Raw genomic sequence first — 22367 nt, forward strand, 5'->3', positions numbered from 1 at the left:
TGGGAGGACTAAATGAATAACAGATGTACGTGCCTAGGACAATTCTCAGGGCACTGCAGGTCTTCAGAAAATACCGTCCCCGCCCCCAACCCATTCAGAGCCCATGTACTTCTGTGACAGGCGCAGGACAGGAAGAACTCGGGCTCCTAGCCTAGCTCTGCCAAGCTCCTCGGTGTGCACCTGGGCAAGAATTTCACCTCCCTAGGACCTGTCTGCAAAGGGGGCAATGGCGGAACCCGCCCAGCAGCAGAGCGCGAGCAGCAGGTGCTCCACCCGCACCCCTCCCAGGCAGGTGCCCTCTGCTGTAAGTATCTATAAAGCCCAGGGTGGCTCTCACATCAGCTTCGTCACTGCCACCGACGCCTCCCGGGCTTAGCTTTGCCTCCTGCGAGGTGTCCATGCCCAGTCCCAGACCCTGTGAATATGTCACCTTAAGGGGACTGTGCAGATGGGAGTAAGATTAAGGAACTTGAGATGGGGTAGTTATCCTGGATTTTCCAGGTGGGTCCAACATAACCATCGTTTGGGTCCTTAAAATCGGACACCCCTCCTGCTGTGGGAGGGCAGAGAGAGAGAACGTGACGGGAGAACTCGGGCCAGAGAGATGCAGAGTCGCAGCCGTTGCAGGTGAAGAAAAGGAGCCACGAGCAGGGAATGCCGGTGCCTCTGGAAGCTGGGAACGTCCCTTGGTTGATGGCCAGCAGGAAAATGGGGACCTCAGTCCTGCAACCACAGTGAGTCAAATCCTGCCAATCACCTGAGTGAGCAGGAAACAGATTCTCCCCCTACAGCTTCCCGAAAGATGCAAACCTGCCAACACCTTGGTTTTAGCCTGGAGAAACCCATGTTGGATTTCTGACCTACAGAACCATAGGATAGTGGTCTTTGGTTACAGCAGCACCAGGAAACTAACCCACGCGGGCAGCTGCGTGTGCCTGTGGCCAGCCATGGCCGATTCAGCCGCTGGACACCTTAAGTGTGTTCCTACTCCTTCCCTCTGCCGATTCCCTCCTCGGGCTGGGAGTGAGTGCAGCCTCCCTCCCAGCCGGTGGGCTCCACGTGCCAGTTCTCCTGGGATGGAGTGGAGTCTGCTGCAGGGACGTGGGGGCATTTGTTTCCTTGACAAATGGACAGGTAAGTGGCTGTTGTTCTACCTGTTCCCTTCCCGCTCTGACACAGTCAGGGCAGCTGGAACTGCGAGAAGGAACTGTGGAAGAACCCACAGAACGTGACCCTGATGTCACCGAGCCAGTGAGCACCTACTCCCAGAGGCTTGCAATCTGCATAATCCACCACGCTAAGTCATGTTTCGGGTACTTAGACACTTGGACGCACAGGAAGCCCACTGAGGATGCTCATAAAACACGACTAGCAGCCGCCAGGGCCACGCCTCTGCCCAAGGTGCTGGGCACACGGCCCAGGGCTGTCTTGGAGGGAGGTGAGTGCTGCACCCTGGCCGGGGACCAGCCAGGCCAGCCAGTCTCAGCTCAGGGAGCTGGAACATGGGGTGCAAACACGTTGGCTCTGGCAAACTCGCTGTTCTCTTACCAACTTTGTTCCGGGTGGAGCCTGCTCTCCGCATGTTAAACTTAGAGATTGAGAAGAGGGGGACGGGTGCCTATCAAACCGCAGCAGAGACCCCCGCCGGGCCAGTCGTCACTGCCGCCGTGGCTGCTGCTGTCAGCACTGATTGGGTGTCCCCTGCATGCTGGACCCCGTCTCGGGCTTTTCCTAAATCCGCCCGCAGTTCCCAAGGTGGCATTATCAGCCCACGCTGCGGCGAGGAAATGTGGGCTCTGAGGAAGAGGCGAAGTGGCGTGCTGGCATCCCCTCACCTGGCTGCACAGGGCCACGAAGGTGTCCATCTCCGAGTGCTCCAGCACGTCTTCCAGCACGGCAATGCGCTGCTGCTCCGCTCTCAGACTGCAGCGAAACAACGTCTGTGTGAGCCCAGCTTCATTAGAGAGTGATAGTGTGAGAAGATCGTCTAGCTATTTAAATAACAAAGAACCTCACATCTAAGCCACATAATTTAAAATACACGTATCTGCACAGAGAGGTGGCAGAGAGGTTTGCTTTCCCCTCCCTGCCTGGACTTCTCCACAGATAACGTGGCGGGGCTCCCTGGGAAGAGCGCTGCGGTGTGTGGGCTGCTGGAGGACACGTTCTGTGCCTTTGCAGGGTGCTCTCTGCTCTTCCTTTGAAGACCCTGCGTCAGTCCTCATGGCCACGACCGAGAATGCCAAGTGCTGAGGGCCACGTCCACCATACGCCCTTGGGGCAAAGAAGACCCAGCACCCTTGTCCAAGTGTGGTCCTGGCCCTGACCACAAGACTGGGTGTCACCTTTTTGAACACGTGAGGCTTCCTGACTTCCGCACAAGGGGGCCTTCTTGACCCACCCCTCAGCCAATTAAAGTTGGCATCGTGAAGCGGCCGCATGCTCTCTTGGCTAGTACAACCCAGACCTGCAGGCACGACTCCAACCAAAAGCTTGACCGAAGCAACCGCCCGCAGGGAGTGCTTGAGTACTGCGTGTGCTGAAGTCTCAGGCTGACCTGAGCCAAACCTCTGAGCAGCTCCCTCGACCACACAGAGGCGGCGGGACTGAGTCGCACTTTGGCGTTGTGTTTACACAGAAAAGCACAAGCAAATAAATTAAAGTCTCCTGTAATCCCCCCACCCAGAAATCACATCCATTACGGTTTGGTCTATTTCCTTCTGATGAACTGGGTGTGCTTTAAAGACTAATCACACTGTGAACAGCATCTGCATGCTCTCCCTTCCACATCAGTAGTATATTCACGGTGGAAAATTATGAAGTCGCTAAAAATTATGTGTCTCCAAGAGACCTTAATGCCACAGCCAAGGCTAGTTGCCTAAAGTTCAGTGAAAAAGAATGCAAAGAACAAAAAGGAAGATTGGGGTCCTGTCTGTTTTATAGTTGCACAAAGCAGAGTATAAACTCCCACGTTCACGGTAAAACTGGAAAAAGGCCTGCGGTTGAGTCCATTGTTTCGTGCCAGTGTCAGTTCCTGGTTCGGATAAGGGACCATGATCATGTAAGATGGGACCAACTGGGGGATACTGGTGAAGGGTGCATGTGACCTTTCCTACTATCTTTGCAACTTCTTCTGAATCTATAATTATTCAAAAACACAAAGTTTAAAAATACTGTTTAGTAAACTTCCATGATATTAAAATGAAAAAGAAAATACAGAAAGGTGGCAGGGCAGAAGCAGGATCCTACAAAGCTAGCAGCTTGTGCCTGAGCACTTCAGTGACACGCAAGCAGAAGTGTGGGGCCAGGCAGGCGAGGTCGGCCTGAACTGGAGAGGCCGGGTTCCCCAGGCCTGCAGGGGCCTGACACCACGGAACGCCATGGGGCACTCAGCCTACCTCTGCTGGTGGTGCTCCAGGAACTTCTGGCCCCTGCTCAGGGCTTGCCACAGCATGCTGGCAACCTGCCCTTCAGAATCCATCTCCCCAGGCTCGTGCAGAAGCCCAGGCCCATTGGCCACCCACTGCTGCCAGCTCGCCAGGGCCTGCTGCTGCTGGGCTGCCTCCTGCTGCGTCAGCTGGTCCTCCAGCTTCCTCTCCAGCTCCTGCAGCTCCTGCACAAGGAGGGGGCAGGTGGTGAGTCCTGCTGCAAAAGGCAGGTGGGCTGCAGGACAGGCTCTGCAAGCCTGTCACAACCGGGTCGTACCAGGCTCCCCCATCCAGCTGTGCCACGTGGTGCCATGTGACTGCACCAGTCTCTCACACCTCCATGTCTTTGCACATGCTGCTCCCTGCACCTGCAGAGTCTTTCCGTTTGCCTGACCAGTCCCCAGTCTTCTTCCAAGCCCTGGCATAAGAAGAATCTCCTTAGTGAAGGGCTCCCTAAGTCCCTTGGAAGGTGCCAGAGCCCTCCCCTCACGTGCCCACTCACCACCCCTGGTATGTGCCCCACGTCCACAGTGGCCTGAAGTCACGGCCCGCACCCTTCTGCTAGAGCGTGAGCTCCTGAGGGCAGGGCTGCGTCTCCTCCTTCCTGTGTGCAATGTGTTTGGCGGCTGGCAGCTGCCACTGCACACCGTGGAGGACCTGCGCGCATCTGCCATGGCGAAGGTGCTGGTGCCCATGGTGCCGTCCTGTGTGCTTACGTGTGTTAATCCTGTTGAATCCCTGTGACCCCCTTCAGAACACATGCTCTCATTTCCTTGTTTTATAGATGAGGAAATCAAAGCAGAGAGAGTTAAAGTAATTTGCCAGGTGATGCAACTTTTAAGTGGCAGAGTCAAAATGTGAGGCCAGGCCAGCTGGCTTCAGGATTGTGTTCTTAACCACCAGGCTACACTGCCTCTTATTGGCCAAACAGAAGAAATTTGCATTCTTAGGCCACCAGAAGTAGATAATCTTAGCACAAGGGACTATCCGCAGCCTGCTTAGGTGGGTGAGGGAGGTAGGCAGGAGGGCCCCAGGCCTTGGAGAATGCAGGCATATTTAACCCATTATTCACCAGACTGGCCAGTGCAATAAGTAGGGGTGAAGGGTAGGGGTGGGGTTTAGTCCTAAGAGGCCTGGGATGGATTTCATCAGGGGAGGTCCTTGATCCTCCTAAAATATGTAGCAAATGGTCTGCCTTTCTGCAGAGGGGCCAAAGCTTACATCAAACTCCCAAAAGGGTCTGAAAGCCGAAGACTCAGAAACACAACTCAAGAACAAGAAGAAATAACAGCTGCAGAGATAAACTGAGGCTGTAGCATGGAGAGCCTTATACCTAAGCTGAGCACCAGGTGTTGGCCCCAGGGCCCTGTAAAGTCTTTGAAAACTCCTGAGCAGGGCTCCTGGTGTGCTGAGCTTGGTAGTTGTGACCATCCCTCTGGGCGTGGCACCCCACGTGGAAACATAACTCAACACAGTTTCCAACAGGATGTTCTGTCAAGATGCCAGCATGGCCAGGAGCCTGGGTCAGAGACCAGACTTCTACCGACATGCCACCCCAGCCCACTGTATGGGAAAAAGCTCTAACCCAGACCTGTCACTGTCACCAGAGAAGCAGTGGGGCACAAAGAGTGGCTTTTCAAGTACCAGCTGAGCCCTGCTTAGGAATAGAAAATAAAGTGGAGGGCCAGGCAGGGTGGCTCACACCTGTAATCCCAGCACTTTGGGAGGCCAAGGCAGGAATTTCACTTGAGGCCAGGAGTTCAAATCTGGGCAACATAGCAAGACCCCATCTTTACAAAAAATAATAAAAAGAATTAGCTGGGCATGAGGATGCACACCTGTAGTTCCAGCTACTCAGGAGGCTGAGGTGGGAGGATCGCTTGAGCCCAGGAGTTCAAGGCTGCAGTGAGCTATGATCGTACCACTGCACTCCAGCCTGGGCAACAGAGTGAGACACTGTCTGGAAAGAAAAATAGAGAAAGAGAGGATGAGAGGAAGGAAGGAAGGAAGGAAAGATACAAGATAAAGATATAAGATGAAAGAAAGAGAGAAAAAGGAAGGAAGGAAGGAAGGGAGGGAAAGGAATGAAGGAAAGAAAAGAAAAGAAAAAAGCGAAAGTGGAAATACGTTTCATAGTTTATAATCTGCTGATGGCAAGTTTGCCCAGAGCTTCAGACCTGTCCCCGAAGCCCCTGCAACATCCCGACATCTGCCTGCCATTTAACACATCTGAAATTCAAAACTCAGTTCTGGAATTGTCTTCTTTAATGCTTGCTTTCCTCATTAGATTTTTTTTTTTTTTTTGAGACAGAGTCTCACTCTCTTGCCTGGGCTAGAGTGCCATGGCGTCATCCTAGCTCACAGCAACCTCAAACTCCTGGGCTCAAGCGATCCTACTGCCTCAGCCTCCCGAGTAGCTGGGACTACAGGCATGCGCCACCATGCTCAGCTAATTTTTTTTTCCTATATATTTTTAGTTGTCCGATTCCTTTCTTTCTATTTTTAGTAGAGACGGGGTCTCGCTCTTGCTCAGGCTGGTCTCAAACTCCTGAGCTCAAACAATCTGTCCGCCTTGGCCTCCCAGAGTGCTAGGATTACAGGCGTGAGCCACTGCGCCTGGCCCTCCCTCATTAGATTTTAAATGCTGAGGTCAGGGACTCTGATGCGGTAGCTGACTTTACCTTTCCCTGCACAGTGCTTGGCTAATGGAAGGAGTAACAGTGATGATGATGATGATGATGGTGGTGGTGGTGGTGGTGGCAGCTAGCATTTACCAAATGCCTATACTGTGCCAAATTTCATTCAGAGTATTTGTACGTGAATTAGTTTATTTAATCTTCACAAAATAACCCAAGGTAGAATACATTATTATCCCATTTTGTACATAAGGTAACAGGCACAGAGAGTCTGGAGTGAATCTGAAATCACAGAGCTGTGCAAGGCAGGACGGATCTCAGCTCCACTGCCTCTAGTGAGCACTGCACGGTATCTGGGGAACGAATGAACGGATAGATGGTGACAGGTGAATGGATGGAAGGATGGATGGGTAGAAAGACAGACAGATAGACGGATGGATGGATAGACAGACAGACAGAGTTCTAAGCCTCTTTTGGGGCACAAGGGATTCAGGGATGAATGAGACATGGCCCCTAGACTCTGAAAACTCACAGTGTAGTGAGGAAGACAGCTGTGTAAACACAGTCACAGTGACGAGAAATGCCATCACTGCTTCAGGATGGAGGGTTATCAGAGCCCAGAGCTGGGAGAGACCAACTCTGCCGGAGGGAATCATGGATGGCTTCGAAGAGGAGGCAACATTCAAGCCTGTCTTAGAATATGCACTGACATTTGCAAAGAGGTGTGGCAGAAGCATTTTAGGCAGAAAACCTTCAAAGGAACAGATGCCTAAATGTGTCTCAAGCACTCGGGGGACAGCAAGCAGTCCAGGGACCAAAATGCAGGGTCCTAGGAAGGGAGTGGTGAATGGTGGGATTTTACAGTGCAGAGTTGGGGGTGCGGCTTCGAAGCACCACTTTTACTTTTCAGAAACATCCCTTTGGTGGCAGGGTGGAGAGGGACCGGAGCAGGGAGAAGGGAGGTGGGCAGAAGGGGATGTGAGGGCAGGAGAATGGGCTATGGAGGGAAGGTTTAAAGTCTGCTTTCCAGCTGTGGGACCTTGGTGAAATGACTCAACCCTCCTAAGCCTCGGCTCCTTCATCTGCAGAATGGGTGTATAAATGTCACGGGGTGGACGTAAGGTTTAAACACTTAACCCTGTGCCTTGGACTTAAGGAGAGCTCAACAGATGTTAGCAAATATTAATGTTATTTTTGTATTTCGGGGCTAGAAAGTCAGAGCAGTGAGGCTGGGCAGCAGAAGTTGGAAGTGGGAAAACTCCGGCAGAATCAACAGGTGATGCTGAGGGAACATCAGAGGGAGATGCCCAGGTCAGGTTCAGAAAGTGGATACACAGAAATTTCGGCTGACATGCAAACCCAGTGGGACCAGTTGGTTTGGGGCCACACTGTCTGCTACGAGTAAGTCCGCCCTATTTAAGTTTGCCCATCACTGCCACAGGGCCCTCTGAGCCAATCGAGGCTTGCATGTGTTCTAATTTTACAAAATGAGTCTAAATCTTTCATCGAACGAGGTACACTTGATACAGTTTTCTTAGGAGTCATTTCTTCCAGAGCATTTTATTTCATGCTTTTTGGATTTGCCTGAATGTTTAACAGCTTACAAGCCCATTCACAATGGGAATGTGGTTTACACGGAATGAGCGAAATACAAAGTGAAAGTCTAATATCCGGAGCAAAACAACAGGCTTGTCTTCCCTCCCAATGCAAGCCAAAGAAAAAATGCACTGTACCCATTGCCTTACCAGCGATTTAATAATATGATGTCATCTGATTTATTATCAGTCGCTCCCAATTCAGGGCACATTAACTCTTTTATTCTAAACAAACTAGAGATAGGAAGCATTGATGTTACTCAAAAGAGCTTTAAGAGAAACTGGAAATGTAAGTGCTGTACTCCCCAATTACTAACAAAAATCAGGGTGGTCTCAAGGAAAAAGCACCATGCAGTGTTTTAGGGCTGAACTGAGGGTGTTTCTCAAGCACTTACGCTGAGCAGATGAATTGTGAACTGAAAGCCAGAGGCTCCTAGCATCTCACTCTACCCCTAACTCAATAAATCTCCCTTCTGAAGGCTTCCTCTCCTCCCTCTGGAATTTGGGCAGCTGTCCACCTCTGTGCTAGCCACCTCCAAGTGTAATACCTGCTGTGTATTATGGGTAAGTGCTCTGTTCAAGTTTCCTCCTATTATTAATTTGCTAGGGAAGTTTTACCTTAAATGGGTGTCAAATAAAAGACTTATACTGTATATACTGAAAGTATCATATGAGTCCCCCCCACTTAATCTGTTAATCAGGTAAATTTAGTAAATGGGTGTTCTAATATTAAACCAACCTATACTCCTAGGATAAACTCAACCTGGCCATGATGTCTTAAAAATTTGTATAGATGACTGGATTATATTAACAATATTTTGTTTATAAATTGTACATCTATGTTCACAAGTAAGACTGAACCATACCTGTTCTTTCTTGTACTACTCATGTCTGGTTTTGGTGTCAAAGTTATCGGAGCATCATAAAATGAGGAATAGTTCCTATTTTTCTGACACCAGGAATAATTTACATGTGAGATTGGCAAAATACCTCAAAGTTTGGTGAAGCTCACCTATAAAACTTTGGGGCTAAGTTTTCTTTGTATATATGTTTTTTTGTATATATGTTGGAAGATTCTTAACTACTAAATCAAATTTTTTCATGGTAATAGAATGATACAGACTTTTTTTCCTACTTGAGTCAATTTTGGTGATTTATATTTTTCTCAAAAAATTTCCATTTTATATCAGTTTTCAAATTCATCTATATAAAGTTGTTAATAGCATTTTTTAAAAAGTCTACTTGACCTATAGTTATGCTGTTCTTTGATATTATTGATATTATTTACTTGTCCTTTATGTTTTTTTAATGGTTGGTCTTTCCAGGGATTTGTATATTTTTTTTAAAAAATTCAACTTTTTGCTGTATTGATTCTCTCTATGGTAGTTCTGTTCCTAATTTTATTTATGCTATGTTCTTTCCTTCTACTTTCTACAGGTGCATTTATTGTTGTTTCCACCCTAATTTTTAATATGATCTTCATAGTGAGCTTTTCTTCTTTGCTAGTATGTTTAAGGTATCAATTTCCCTCTAAAAGCAGCTTCAGCTGAATTTCACACATTTTGATACGTTACAGTTACATTATTTTTCTGTTCTATGTATTTTTAAATTTTCATTATGATTTCTTTCATGAATTATTCGGAAGTATGCTTTAAAATTTCCAAAGTCCAAAGCATGGACGATTTGTAATTATCTTTTTTTTTTTTTTGAGACAGAGTCTCACTCTTTTGCCCGGGCTAGAGTGAGTGCTGTGGCGTCATCCTAGCTCACAGCAACCTCAAACTCCTGGACTTAAGCGATCCTACTGCCTCAGCCTCCCAGGTAGCTGGGACTACAGGCATGCGCCACCATGCCCGGCTAATTTTTTCTATATATTTTTAGCTGTCCAATTAATTTCTTTCTATTTTTTGGTAGAGATGGGGTCTCGCTCTTGCTCAGGCTGGTCTCGAACTCCTGAGCTCAAACGATCCGCCCGCCTCGGCCTCCCAGAGTGCTAGGATTACAGGCGTGAGCCACCACGCCCGGCCGTAATTATCTTTTTTTAACTGAATTAAACCCACTTGCCCTTTGTCAGAAGGTGGTAACAATGGAGTCACACAGCCAGTCGTTTGTCACTGTTCCAACATGGCTAAAGAGCAACGTATGTTCGTTAATAGTCAGCAGGGAGACTCTGCGTGTGTACATTAAAGCCAGTTTGCTAAATGGGTTATTCAGGACATCTATATCCTTTCTTGGGTCTCATCTGATCAACCAATCAACCACTGAAAGAACTGTGCTGAAATTTCCCATTATTGTGATACATTTATCAATTTCTCCCTGTGCTATCAATTTTTCTTTTTGTTATTTTGAGTCTTTCATTAAGTATATGCAAGTTTAGAATCACTATATGCTTTAGGCAAATTAAATTTTAAAATCACTTTTGTATTATCTTTATTTAACAATTTCATAAATCATTATTTCATATTCTATGCTGATAATTCAGATACCTAAAATCTTCAGGGATCTTAATGTGTGTTTTTTTGCTCGTTTGTTTCTTCTGTATATAGGTCATCTTGCCTTGCTTTTTTTATGTGTTCAGGGACTTTTTTCTTCAGTTGGGAGCTCAGATTTGGCTGACCTTAACCTGCGGAAATCCTGAGGTGCCCCCTGAGAATATTTTTCTCAGGAGAGGACTTGTCTTTGCACCAGGACAGTTGGCCAACCTGGAACCATTTTAATTTAATTTATCACCTTGTAGGTTTCCTGACCGAACTGCCAAAATACATTTGGACACATTCCCCATATTAGCGGAAGGCTTTGATTAAAAACTCACAGAGATTCTTCCTCATCAGATTGCAAAGAAGATTTAAAAAAAAAAAAACTCACAGGGAGACTTTCCGGCGCACCTGGAGCAGGTGTGGAGACAGGTGTTGCCGGCAGGTGGATTTCTCTCCCTTCCCCTCACTGGGATCCACCTCATGGCCTCACCTCCTGTTCCCCCAGAACTAATCCCCACACCCCTGCGTTGCAGCTTTCAGGCTCTGCTCCATGATGAAACTAGCTCTGAACTTGCTTTCCTCTACCTCTGAGTTCAGCTTACTCTGGGATATGTCTTGGGGATTTTCTGTATTCTCTTGCGAGTTCACAAAGCATTTAAAAGAATGTTCATTTTTCTTTGTCCAGGGTCTGCGTGTTCTGTGTTGGAATATCTATAATGCCTCTACTTCCTTTCTATCCCCAAAGTAGTTGTCACAATGCAGGACACATAGTGTTGGTCCAAAACACAGTCTTGGACTGTTCAGCATCCACTATTACTTGTTGCTTTTCAAAGGAAGTATGGGAATCCCCTTGGCGCACCCACTGGTGCAGCCCATGAATGTGACATAGTGGGTGGGAGTCAGAAATAGATTCAATGTCCTTGCATTGATTAGCCATGTGGTCTTCACAAAGACCTTGGCCTGCCACCTGCCCAAATCTCAGTTTCTTTACCTTAGAACTGAGCATAATAACAGCACCTACTTCACAGCAGGGCTCAGTCATTAATTAACATAATGAATGACAAAGAGCATAATTGTAAAGCAGCATAAAATTGCAACTTATTATTATTAATCATGCATAAATGATAATCTTGAGAAGGCTAATTAAAGAATTACTAATGCTTAAACGAGAGCATGTCCATTCACAATACTAGGGACTCAGTGAATGTGAGGCCCTTTTTCCTCACTGTAAGTAATTATGATAATAACTGATGATAAATTAAATTCTAAAATCTACCCATAAAGGACCTAAAATAGGTATTCAAAATACTTTTTACCACATCTTTTGTTTTATGGATATACCTTTCACACCTTAAAAGAATGTAGCATGCAGGAATAATGGGAATGATTAGAATTATAAAAATAATAAAATAAATGAAAGTAATAAATAATCCAACAAACGGTTGCATTCAGGATGCCAGTAATTGACAGAGGCACTGTTGATGTGCACAGAACCATGAAGGAAACGACACGGCCCACGAAACCAGGACACACGCCCTTGAGTGGAAGCTGCACCCAGCTTCAGAGATGTTAAAATCCAAAGGGGATGCTTCTCAGAGGCAATGCAACAGAGCTGTCTAGGGTTGAGAGTGCAAAAGTGCTCTCAAATAAGTCACCTCGCTTAATCCCCACCCAAACCCTGAAGCACAGGCAGGGCTGGGGACTGCAGCCCCTTCCACGGTGGGAGACACAGAGGCCGTACCAGAAAGGAGCAAGGGATGGCAGTGGCCACCTCCGTCCCGTTCCCTCCCCCACACCAGCACTCACCGGGCTATGCGACTCCAGGATCTGGGTGCAGGCCGACTCGGTCAGCGTCTCCGACACACTCAGCTCCTCCAGCAGCAAGTCCTGGATGCTGAGGAGGGCAGTGTAGGCCAACAGTGTCTCAGTCACCCGGGCCGCCTTCTGGAACTGCAGAGCCACAAGCGCCTCGGTGAAGCGTCTTTCCTGGGCCTCCAGCCGCTGCACTCTCTCCCGCAGCAACTCGCCTCGGACCTGGGGGAGGACAAGCCCAAAACCAGAGCAGGGAGTGGCTGGAGCAGGACAGCGGGCAGCTTTTTTAGGGTTCACGGATTCAGGGTTCTGAGGAGCATCCCCAAGGTTCCCAATGAGGCAGCAACTGAAGACAGGGCGTCCCTGCTTATAAAGCCTCCAGGGGGCTCTCAGAGTGGAGCTGTCCTCCAACCCACATTTACCAGCTCAAAGGTCAATCCAAGCCCGCCACCATCCTGCTTAAAACCCTTCAAAGGCTCCTCATGTCCCAGAGGATGGACGCTCCAACTTCTTAGCAGGGGCTCCAAGCCCTTCCCACCCCGAACCCAGCCTAATTCCCTCTGGACAGGCCTGTTCTGCTCTCCCGCTGCCCCACCACACACATGCCCGGCACTCCGTCCTTCCTAGTCACACGCTGTGCCCTGCACACATGCTCTGCGTCGTGGCTCACTCCCTTTGCAATGACTGAAACACCCTCCCGTCTCCGTCTTCCTGGAATTTGTCCTTTGGGTCTCTAGTTCCCAACCAGGCCCCTCTGAAGCACCCTCTCCGCTCTGCAATTCTCTCACCCCCAGGCCAGTACTCACTAGGCCACAAGCGCCCTAGGGCAGGGCAGGGCCCAGCACCCAAGGGGCTCGGTAGGTTCTAGATGGGTGAACCCATTCGCTCTGTTCATTCACTCAACGAAGTAGCTCATTTCATCACATGTGTCTTCTCCGCTACCACTGCCTCTAATGCCTTCTCCAGGAACACTGCCATGGATCCACGCTGCCTAGGGCCTCTGGGCCTCACGACCTGACCCCTGAAGGCAGGTCACCACCTTGCCCATGCAGCTAAAGCACAAGCCAAAAAGTAGCCGGCGCAAACATATCTCTTTGAAGTCTTTTGTTGTATCTGCATCTTTAAAAGTTTCTAGAATTTTATTCTATTTAGCCCAAAGATGAAAGCTACCCAAGCATCCATCAATGGATGCGTGGCTGAGCAAAACGTGGCATATCCATCCCAGAGAACATTATTTGGCCTTAAAAAGGAGAGAAATTCTAACACATGCTATACAGATGAAGCTTGAAGACATTATACTATGGGAAATAAGCCAGTCACCCAAGGGCAAATACTGTAGGGTTCCTCTTCTGTGAGGGGCTCGGAGTAATCACAATCTTAGAGACAGAAAGCAGAACGGTGGGTGCCAGGGACTGGGCAGAAAGGGGACAGGAAGTTATTGTGAAAGGGGTACCGAGTCTCAGCTTTGGAAGACAGAAAAGTTCTGGAGATGGATGGTGGCGACAGTTTCTCAACAGCGTGAATGTACTTAATGCCACTGAACTAACTGTACACTTAAAAATGGTTAAAATGGAAAATTTTATATGACGTATATTTTAATTTTACCACAATAAAACTGAAAAAAAATTGTGGAATTTTATGTTATGTAACCTATTTTTAATATCCTTATGTTTATATTTAGATGTTTCCATGTAGTTGGCATCAGGAAAGACATTTACATGCAGTAGAAGCTGGTGGGAGGCGATGGGGCATGTTCCTCCCGTGGCCGTCCAACCCCTTGTGCCTGTCCTGTGTCCCTCAGAGGAAGGCAAGTCTTGGTTTGAAAAGCTCAGATCTCACCTCTGTTATTCGTGCTTCAGGAAACACTGAGGCAGTCAAGAGGTAGTTAGTACTCTGAGCAAACGTGGAGGCTGCGGGCTAGGGGATGGGCACACAAAGGCTTCTTGGAGACGTGGCGCCTAAAACAGGCCCTGGAGAACAGAGGATGACGATACATGGGAGCACAGTTCCGCAGAGACACATGCTGTGGGCTCCTGCATATCTGGGTTGCAGAGAAGCCCGCACACGCCGGGGGCCAGAGGCAACGCCCGGAATCATGGCAGGGAAACGCAGCTCCCCTGGAAGACAGACAGGTTCATTTTCACAGTCCCTGCTCAAAAGGGAACATGTTTTGTTCTCAAAAGGATGCTACTAGATCCCCACCTTTCCCTAATTTGGAGAACCAGGTGACAAGCCACCGGTCTACTGGTTGGGTTCCATGGTAACTGCAGATTCTCGGCCTGGGCCTTCTGCAAGGAGCAGCAGTCAAGTCAGCCCAGGGAGTCTGCACAGCTTCTGCAGCTGGCGCGACATCCTTCACCACCGGGCAATGCCCTGCGAGGATGGGACCCCGAGATCGCTTCTATACAGGGACACGCAGAGGCCGAGTTGCTAAAGTGCTTTATAGATCTGAGCTGTCTGCCAGCAAACCCCCTTCTTCCCACAGTTACTTTTTCACTGTAAGTTTACAAAGAGAAAATACATTTACACCTTTGCCCATCAATCCAAAAACTACTTAATGAGCACGAACTACGTATAATATAAAGGAATGTGTGATCTACCTAGGGGGTGAGGGGGGGTAAAGAAGACGCAGAGCGGGATTGGACATGGCCGTCGAAAGAACTCCGAAATTGGGGGTGGGGCAGGTACAGGGATGCAGGCCTGGGCGCCACACCAGATGCTCAGGGTGCGAATTCCAACTCTGGCATTTACGAACCGGGAGCCTTGGGCAAGTTGGTAAGCTCTCCATGCCTACACTCTTCATCTGCAAAGTGGGAGGATAGCACGGCCTCAGCACGACGGCTTCGTTGAGGTATAATCACTGCACAAAACCCGTGCGCAGTGCAGCACGCGGCACGACGCTCTCCGCCGCATTTCTACCCGGCGCCGCCACCACGGTCAGAGCAGCCCACACGTCCAGCACCACAGGATGCCTCGCGCCCTCGCTAATCTGACCCCTCCACAACCGCTGATCTGCTCTCCGTCACCGTCGGTTCGTATGAATTTTCTAGAGATTTTTAAAAATAGAATCACACAGTATGTACCGGCTTTACCTGGCTGTTTTCATGCAGCATAATTATTTTGAGATTCATCTTTTATCATCTTCTTCTGAGTTGAATATTTCTTATGCTTCCATTCTTCTTTGTAGGTTTATTAGATTTAACCGTTTTGTCATTTTAGTGGTGGCATTAGGTTTATAGCATTCATCTTTGACTCGACACAACCTACCTTCAAGTTACACTGTGTCACTTCACGTGGAGTACAAGAACCTCACAATAGTTCACTCCACTTCTCCCCTCCTGGTCTTTGTGCTGTTTCTGTCATACATTTTAATTTTATACACATTATAAACTTCATACTACTTTATTATTTTTATTGAAACAAGTCAGTCTTCAAAACTTTTTGTATTGAGATTAAATACACAGAACATAAAGTTAACAACTTTCAAGTCAACAATTAAGTGACATTTAGTGCTGAGGAGCCACCACCTCTATTTAGTTCCAGAATATTTTCATTACCCCAAAAGAAAGCCCCCTACCCATTAAGCAATTATTCCCCACTCCATGGCAACAATCAATCTTCTTTCTGTTTCTATGGTCTTACTTATTCTGAATATTTCATATAAATAGAATCATAGAATGCATGAACACCTGTGTCTGGCTTACTCCCATGCTTTCAAAGTTTCATCCACTTGTTAAATATGTCAGAACTTCATTCCTTTTTATGGATGAATAATATTCCATTGGATGTACGCTCAATCAATTTTAAAAAGACTTTTAAAAATAAAAATAGAATCTTACATATTTACCCACATAGCTACCATTCCCAGTGCTCATTTCTTTGTGCAGGTCTAAAGTTCCATCTGGTATGGGAATCCTTCCTCCTTTAACATTTCTTGCAGTATGAGTCTACTGGTGATGAAATCTTTCAGCACCATATGTCTGAAAAAGTTTATTTTGCCTTCATTCTTGAAAAATATTTTTTCTGGATGTATAATTCTAGGTAACAGTTTTCCACCCCAGTGCTTCGAAGACATTGGTCCATCGTCCTCTTACTTGCACTGTTTAAAATGAGAGGTCTGCTGTCAACCTGGTCTTTGTTTTGTAATGTACATAACATACCTTTTTCCTTTGGTTGCTTTTAAAATTTTCTCTTATCACTGGTTTGGAGCAATTTGATTATGATGTACCTTGTATGATGTACCTTCTTATGTTTGGGATTCCCTGAGCTTCTTGAATTTGCAAGTTTATAGTTGTCATCAAATTTGGCAAAATTTCAGCAATTAATTCTTCTAATATTGTTCTGTCCTCCTCTCTCCTTTCCTTCTGGAAATCAATTTCCCATCTATTAGGCCTCTTGAAGTTGTCCCATAGCTCACTGGTGCTCTGTTCATATTTTTTCTGATTTTAGATCATTTCTATTGCTATGTCTTCAAGTTAACTAATCCTTGTTTCTACAATATCTAATCTGCTATTAATTTCCACATATAGACACACACGCATATATACCCAAATCAAACTTCTAGAGAAGAAATTATGACTGATACATATGTATGTGTATATATGCACACACATATATATGTGTGTCTTTTTATATCATCCATATCTCTATTTAAACTTTTTTGAATATATGGGGCACAGTTATAATGACTGTTTTAATGCCATTCTCTGCTAAATCTAACATCTTTGTCATTTCTGGTTTGGTTTCAATTGATTGATATTTTCTCCTCAATAGGAATTATATCTTCCTGTTTGTTTCATGCCTGGTAATTTTTAACTGGACTACAGATATTGTAAATTTTACCTTGTTGGGTCCTGGGTATTGTTGTATTTCTATAATGATTCTTGAGCTGCATTCTGGGATGCAGTTACATTTTGGAAACAGGTTGATCTTTTCTGGTTCAGTTTTTAAGCTCTTTTAGGTGAGACCAGAGCAGAGTTTAGCTTAGGGCTCATCATTCCTGCTACTGAGACAAAAACCTTTTTGAGAACTGTATTCGACACCCTCTGAATTAGGAAGTTTTCCAGTCTGGCTGGAGGAACTGTCACTCTCCCCAGCCCTGTGCGAGCACTAAGTACTCTTCCCTCTAAACCTTCTGGCCCTTCCCTGGGCTGTGGGTGACTTCCTCACATGCATGTGCTGAGCAGGTCTCAGCTGAATACTTGGGGTTACCCAACAGGTATCTCTGGAGTGCTCTCTCTGCAGCCCTTTCTTTTCTGGTAATCTGTCCCATGGGATGTAGCTGACTCAGCTTCCCCAAACTCTTAGTGTTGTCTCCTCCACTCAGGGCATCCAGCAAGCTCTGCCTGGTCCTTCTTGCTGCCCCTCAGCTTGGAAACTCTCCCAGGGCAGCAAGCTGGGGGGATCATGAGGCTCAACCCGTTTGTTTCCCATTTTAGGGGATCACTTTCTTTTTTTTTTTCTTTTTTTCATTTTTTTTTATTTCAGCATATTACGGGGGTACAAATGTTTAGGTTACGTATATTGCCCTTGGCCCCCCCCCCAGTCAGAGCTTCAAGCGTGTCCATCCCCCAGACAGTGTGCACTGCATCCATTAGGTGTGTATATACCCATCCCCTCCTCCCCCTTCCCATCTGCCCGACACCCAACGAATGTTACTACTATATGCACTTAGGGGATCACTTTCGACTGCTGTTGAGTGCCCAGAAAACTATTGTTCACATATTTTGTTCTTTTGTCTTGTTTTGTTTTAGGTGAGGGGTAATTCCAATCCTTTTTATTCTGTCTTGGTCAGAAGCAGAAGTCCCTCATAGGGTTATTCTCATTATTACATAATCTACTACTTTTAACTGCTTAGAACAGTGCCTGACAAGCTGAAGTGTTTAATACATGTTGGTGGTTGTCATTGTTGCTGGTGGTGGTATTAGTCATATTATTACTCAAGGTAGAAAATGGTGGGTGCCACGATGGAGGTGCATACACAGTGCTATCGCAGTTTAGCGGAAGGAGGAGGTAGAGGGATCAGGGACGGCTGTGAAGACACTGGCATTTGAACTGGACCTTGAAGGATCCAGGTATTTGGGAAGAGGAACAGCATGACTGGAGGCGCGAAGGCAGGAGTCCCTACGGAGATTAGTCAGAGGCTGAATTAGAGCAAGGCTGCAAGGGAAAACGGAAGATGAAGCCCAGGAGGTTAGCCAGAAACCACACTGCACAGCCCTGAACTGCCAGGAACAGGAAGGCGGACCTTCTCCTGAGACAGTGGGAAGGCTGAGCCAGCTGGGAGTCCCTGAACAGCAAACACCTGGGTGATGAGCAAGATGAGCCAGAGGCAGCTTAGATGTCTCCTCTACTGTGCGCCTGCCATGAGCTCAGATTTCCACGCTCCCTCTCTGTGCTCTCAATCTTCCGCTCTTGGGTAGGTGGTAGTCCAAGTGTCTGGTAAGACCTAGTCCCCTGCAGGCATTCAGGGTACAGTGTGGTAGCCATGAGGGACAGCTCAAGGTTTATTTATGAAAATTCATACCTAAAATGTGGGCAAAGCATAAAGCCTTTTGCATGTACTATAAGAACACAGACAGCGGAATTAAAAAAAAAAAAAAAAAGATTATCCAAAATCCTTTTTTCTTCTTTGGAAAGCTTAGTTTGTTAGTTCCAGCGCTATGAGAATACGTCTTTAGAGAGGGTTTTAATCCTTTGTCTAGAAGAAATCCTGGGAAGGGAAAGATTTGCATTTCTATGAAGTATTAATGACAGGCTTCATTAAAAATTCAAGCCATCCAAAATAATAAAATTAATTTGCAAAACAAATTGCTGCTAAATACTTTTAGTTTAAAGAGGAAGTTGAAACAACTTCCTTGTTTTCCCTGAGAGCATGTGGATTGCAAAGGCGAAGTTTCTTCTATGCACTGTGAGGTGCTTTAAATGCATAATAAAATCGTCCCGTGTCAACCAGCAGAGAGTTACAGGGATTCTAAGGAGTTTAATGAATCACACCCCTCCTTCTTGCCCAAATTTGGAAACAAATATAACTAGATGCATGGGTGAGCCAGACAGATGTCAAATGTCAACTTTGATATTGATGAAAATTAGACTGGAAAATGTAGCTCAGATCTGAGTCCAGTCCAATTCACCACTCCTGAAAATAGCAGGCCTCCCCACCAAATTCATCTTTTAACTGACAGAGCATGGGGGCTTCCTGCAGGTGGCTGGCTCCCAGAGAGGAGGGGACTAGTTGAGCCTGCCGTTCCCTCTTCCAAACGCCCTCCCTGGAGAAAAGTGGGCAAGGGTTAGAAAGAGACCAGGAGTGTCATTAAAGATGCCCTCTGCATTGAAAGAGAGAGGTTGAGAGAGGTCATATCCAAACGTTGGAAGGAGAAGACTAACGAAATGCTGTTTAAATGTAAGTTGCAGTTGAAGATTCCCATTTTAGTGGTGGGTCTTTTTACAAGCAGGTTGGTTTAACCTGAGTTCTGCTGGATGAGTTCAAGATGGCCAGAGGAAGTAACAAGATGGAAAGCATTTAAGACTCTCTCTCCCATTGTGCATCAAGAGGAAAGTGATTTAGTAAAGAAAGGTTCATTGTGTAACCATGGTTCATTGCTGGATGAGATACTATCTTACTAAATAAACATCATTAGTGACTAAATTTGATAGATAAGAAAATTAATTTCTATGCCTGGAAAGATACTACCAGCCACCCGCATCATCTACATTATCAAAGTGCAAATATCTCAAACAAATGAGGGGCACTACCTCACACCACTCAGCACAGTTTTGTTTCGTTGTGTTTTGCCTAAGGTTGGTCTGTTATCTCTTACATACAAGCTTACCACTGAGCTAGCTGTGTGACCTAGGCAAGTTGCTTAACCTCTCTGAGTCTTAGTCTTGTCAGTGAAAAGGAAATAGTGTCTGGTACCTAATGAGCACCTAATAAACAATACCTGCCATTATTATTACCACTTTATTATTATTATCATTAGTATTAGTTAAATAAGATCTCTTTTAAGTTACACAATAAAGGTAAAAATAATGGTTTGCAATATTAATTTTTTCCTTTCCTTTAAAAAGTTTTCTTCGTTTCTAATTATAAAATACATGCATGGTGCAAAGAAATCTTAGCAATGGAGATTCCTAGTGGAAGACTGTGAATGTATAAGATGCATCTATCGTTTTCTTTCAGGCAAACAAGAAAGACGGGAAAATGAGAGAGGAAAACGAACCCTACAAAGCAGCCATGGAGTGACACAGAAGCAACATAATTTACACGGCAGAATCCTCCCTGAGTCTCAGCAAAGGTAGTCGTCTAGATAGTCATTCAGCCACATCTAGCCGTGGGTTGAAAGGTAAAGCTAAAAGGTGTCTCATTGAGAAACAGGCCCCAGAACGGCCCCCACCCCACCTCCGCCCAGCAGACAACTGGAGAGAGAGTCTCTGGAAGAGTCTCTGCACCTGGGGGAGGAAACTGGGCACATCTGAGAACAGAGGGCTCTCCTCCCCCATCTGGCTCGGCAAGCATTGGGCAGCCAGGACGGTACCATCGAGGCAGGACACTGGAGTGGGCTTCTCTGGGGTATCTAAAGATATTCACATTGGAGGTTCCCCCAACAGACGGGCCCAGCCTCGTCGCCAGAGTGAAGGCCACCGTCTACCAGCCCCAGACACAGGCTCAGACTCTCCACGCAGCTTCTTACTTGACTCTCAATATGAGCTGACCACATGCCTGGGACAGCCTCTAATGAACACAGAGGCCAGCGAATATGCAGTGAATGTTACTTTCACTTTCAGTTTTACTTTCCAAACTTTTGCATGCATTCTTTTAAAGAATCAAACAGTGAATATTCACAGAGGTCAGTTGTAGGGACCATCCCTCGGCAAATTGGCTTAAGCCTAGAGTCAGCAAAACTGGGCGTGCTCCTCTTGGCGCCAGAAGTCAATAGGTCCCCACACGGCCTCTTGACCAAACAGAACTATTCCTCATGACAGATAGCTTTATGACAGATAACCAAGCGCCCGCCCGGGGTCTTGCAAACCAGCCAAGGCATCTCATTGTCCTGCATACGGTAATGAGATAAAGAAGTTAAGATACAAGAAGTTAAGATGCAAACGTCTGCTTCCCTTAAGCAATCGTCTGGAAGGAATGAAAATGTATTTTTCTCAGGGCGCCCAAGGTAGTCACGTGCCAGGAAGTAGCTGCCGGACATAGAAAAAGTATATAATAAAGCGACTGGTAGAATTGTCTACTGCAGTCTTGTATGTCCTGTGTGTGTCTGTGTGTTTCTTTCTGTGTCCATCCCCCATTCTGCAATCCGGGCCGCGACAGTCAGTGAATATTAAAAAGTCAACAACATTCGCAGAGAGAGATAGAAAATTATAGCTGCCTCAAAACAATACGAGAACATTCTTTCTTTAGGAAGAGAGCATTCGGGGCTGAGGAGCTCTTGAAAAATCAGTTGAAAAAATAAATGAAAAACTCAATTAAAGGTCTGGAAGATAAAGATCAGGATATCTCCCAGCTAGTAGAGCAAAAGGACAAAGAAAACAGTAAATTAGAACAAAGAGAACTAACAGACAGGAAGTCAACACCTGAATACGAGTTCTAGAAAGAGAGTTTAGAGAAAAGGGGAGGAAGTCATCAACATAATTCGAGAAAATTCCCCAGAATTCTAAGATGGGTCAGACTATCAGTCAAGTAGGAGGGCCATTTCAGGCTTGCAAAATTCCAAACTATCAACTCCCCAGAGTGTCCTTTCCAAGGAAACCAAGAGAAGAGGCGTTTCACTAAAGCAAGGAACAGATCAGGAGCGAGGAGGAGGAAGGGCATTCGCAGCACGACTTCAAGAGGCAGCTGTGCAAGAGGCAGAGGGAGCAGCGCCCGGCGGCACACGCCAGGCACGCAGAGACGTCCTCGGGAGGACGGGATGAACAGAAGACATCATGGTGTGTGATCGTCCCGAGAGTGTCTGGCAAACAATCAAGAAGCGCACTGAGTTGATGATAACTACGTAGGGAAGTAACCAAAACAGAAACCAAAGGACAGTATTAACTGCAGGAAGAAAAGAAAAAGTTATACAGGAAAGAAAAAGGCTCCTAGTGTACTATATGATTCAGCGGTTGTGAACACCATTTAAGTAGTCATAATAACAGAAACCGTAAATGCTAACCTACCTGTGTTGGATGGTGAGGGAAGGGCTCAGGTGTGGTGAGAGAAGACAGACAGCAAATCTTCACCTTTCACAGAGAAAATGAAATAGATAATCCGAAAGTAAAGAAATCAAGAAATATCAAGACAAGCATGCTTAGGGTTATGGAGGTAAACACCAAAAGATCAAGCTACAAAGTTAAAAGTTGTTAATTCTAAGTTGTTGAAAATATGTGTGTGTGTCTGGCTGGGGAAGCTGCTCTTTTTTCAGTACCAGT

General features: G+C 46.4%; 1 protein-coding gene across 1 annotated transcript in view; it reads right to left on the bottom strand.

Moving 5' to 3' along the window:
- The window catches only part of EVC2 (Ellis van Creveld syndrome 2), a 137477-nt gene that overhangs the window by 9976 nt on the left and 105134 nt on the right, over nucleotides 1–22367 (bottom strand). The window contains exons 17-19 of the mRNA XM_012662838.1: nucleotides 11943–12170; nucleotides 3399–3613; nucleotides 1836–1923 (exon numbers count right to left, since the gene is read on the bottom strand). Of these exons, the coding sequence (XP_012518292.1) occupies nucleotides 1836–1923; nucleotides 3399–3613; nucleotides 11943–12170 (531 nt within the window). The remainder of the gene's footprint in view (nucleotides 1–1835; nucleotides 1924–3398; nucleotides 3614–11942; nucleotides 12171–22367) is intronic.

The sequence above is a fragment of the Propithecus coquereli genome, unplaced genomic scaffold, assembly GCF_000956105.1.
Source record: "Propithecus coquereli isolate 6110/MARCELLA unplaced genomic scaffold, Pcoq_1.0 Scaffold785, whole genome shotgun sequence".
NCBI classification, from domain to species: domain Eukaryota; kingdom Metazoa; phylum Chordata; class Mammalia; order Primates; family Indriidae; genus Propithecus; species Propithecus coquereli.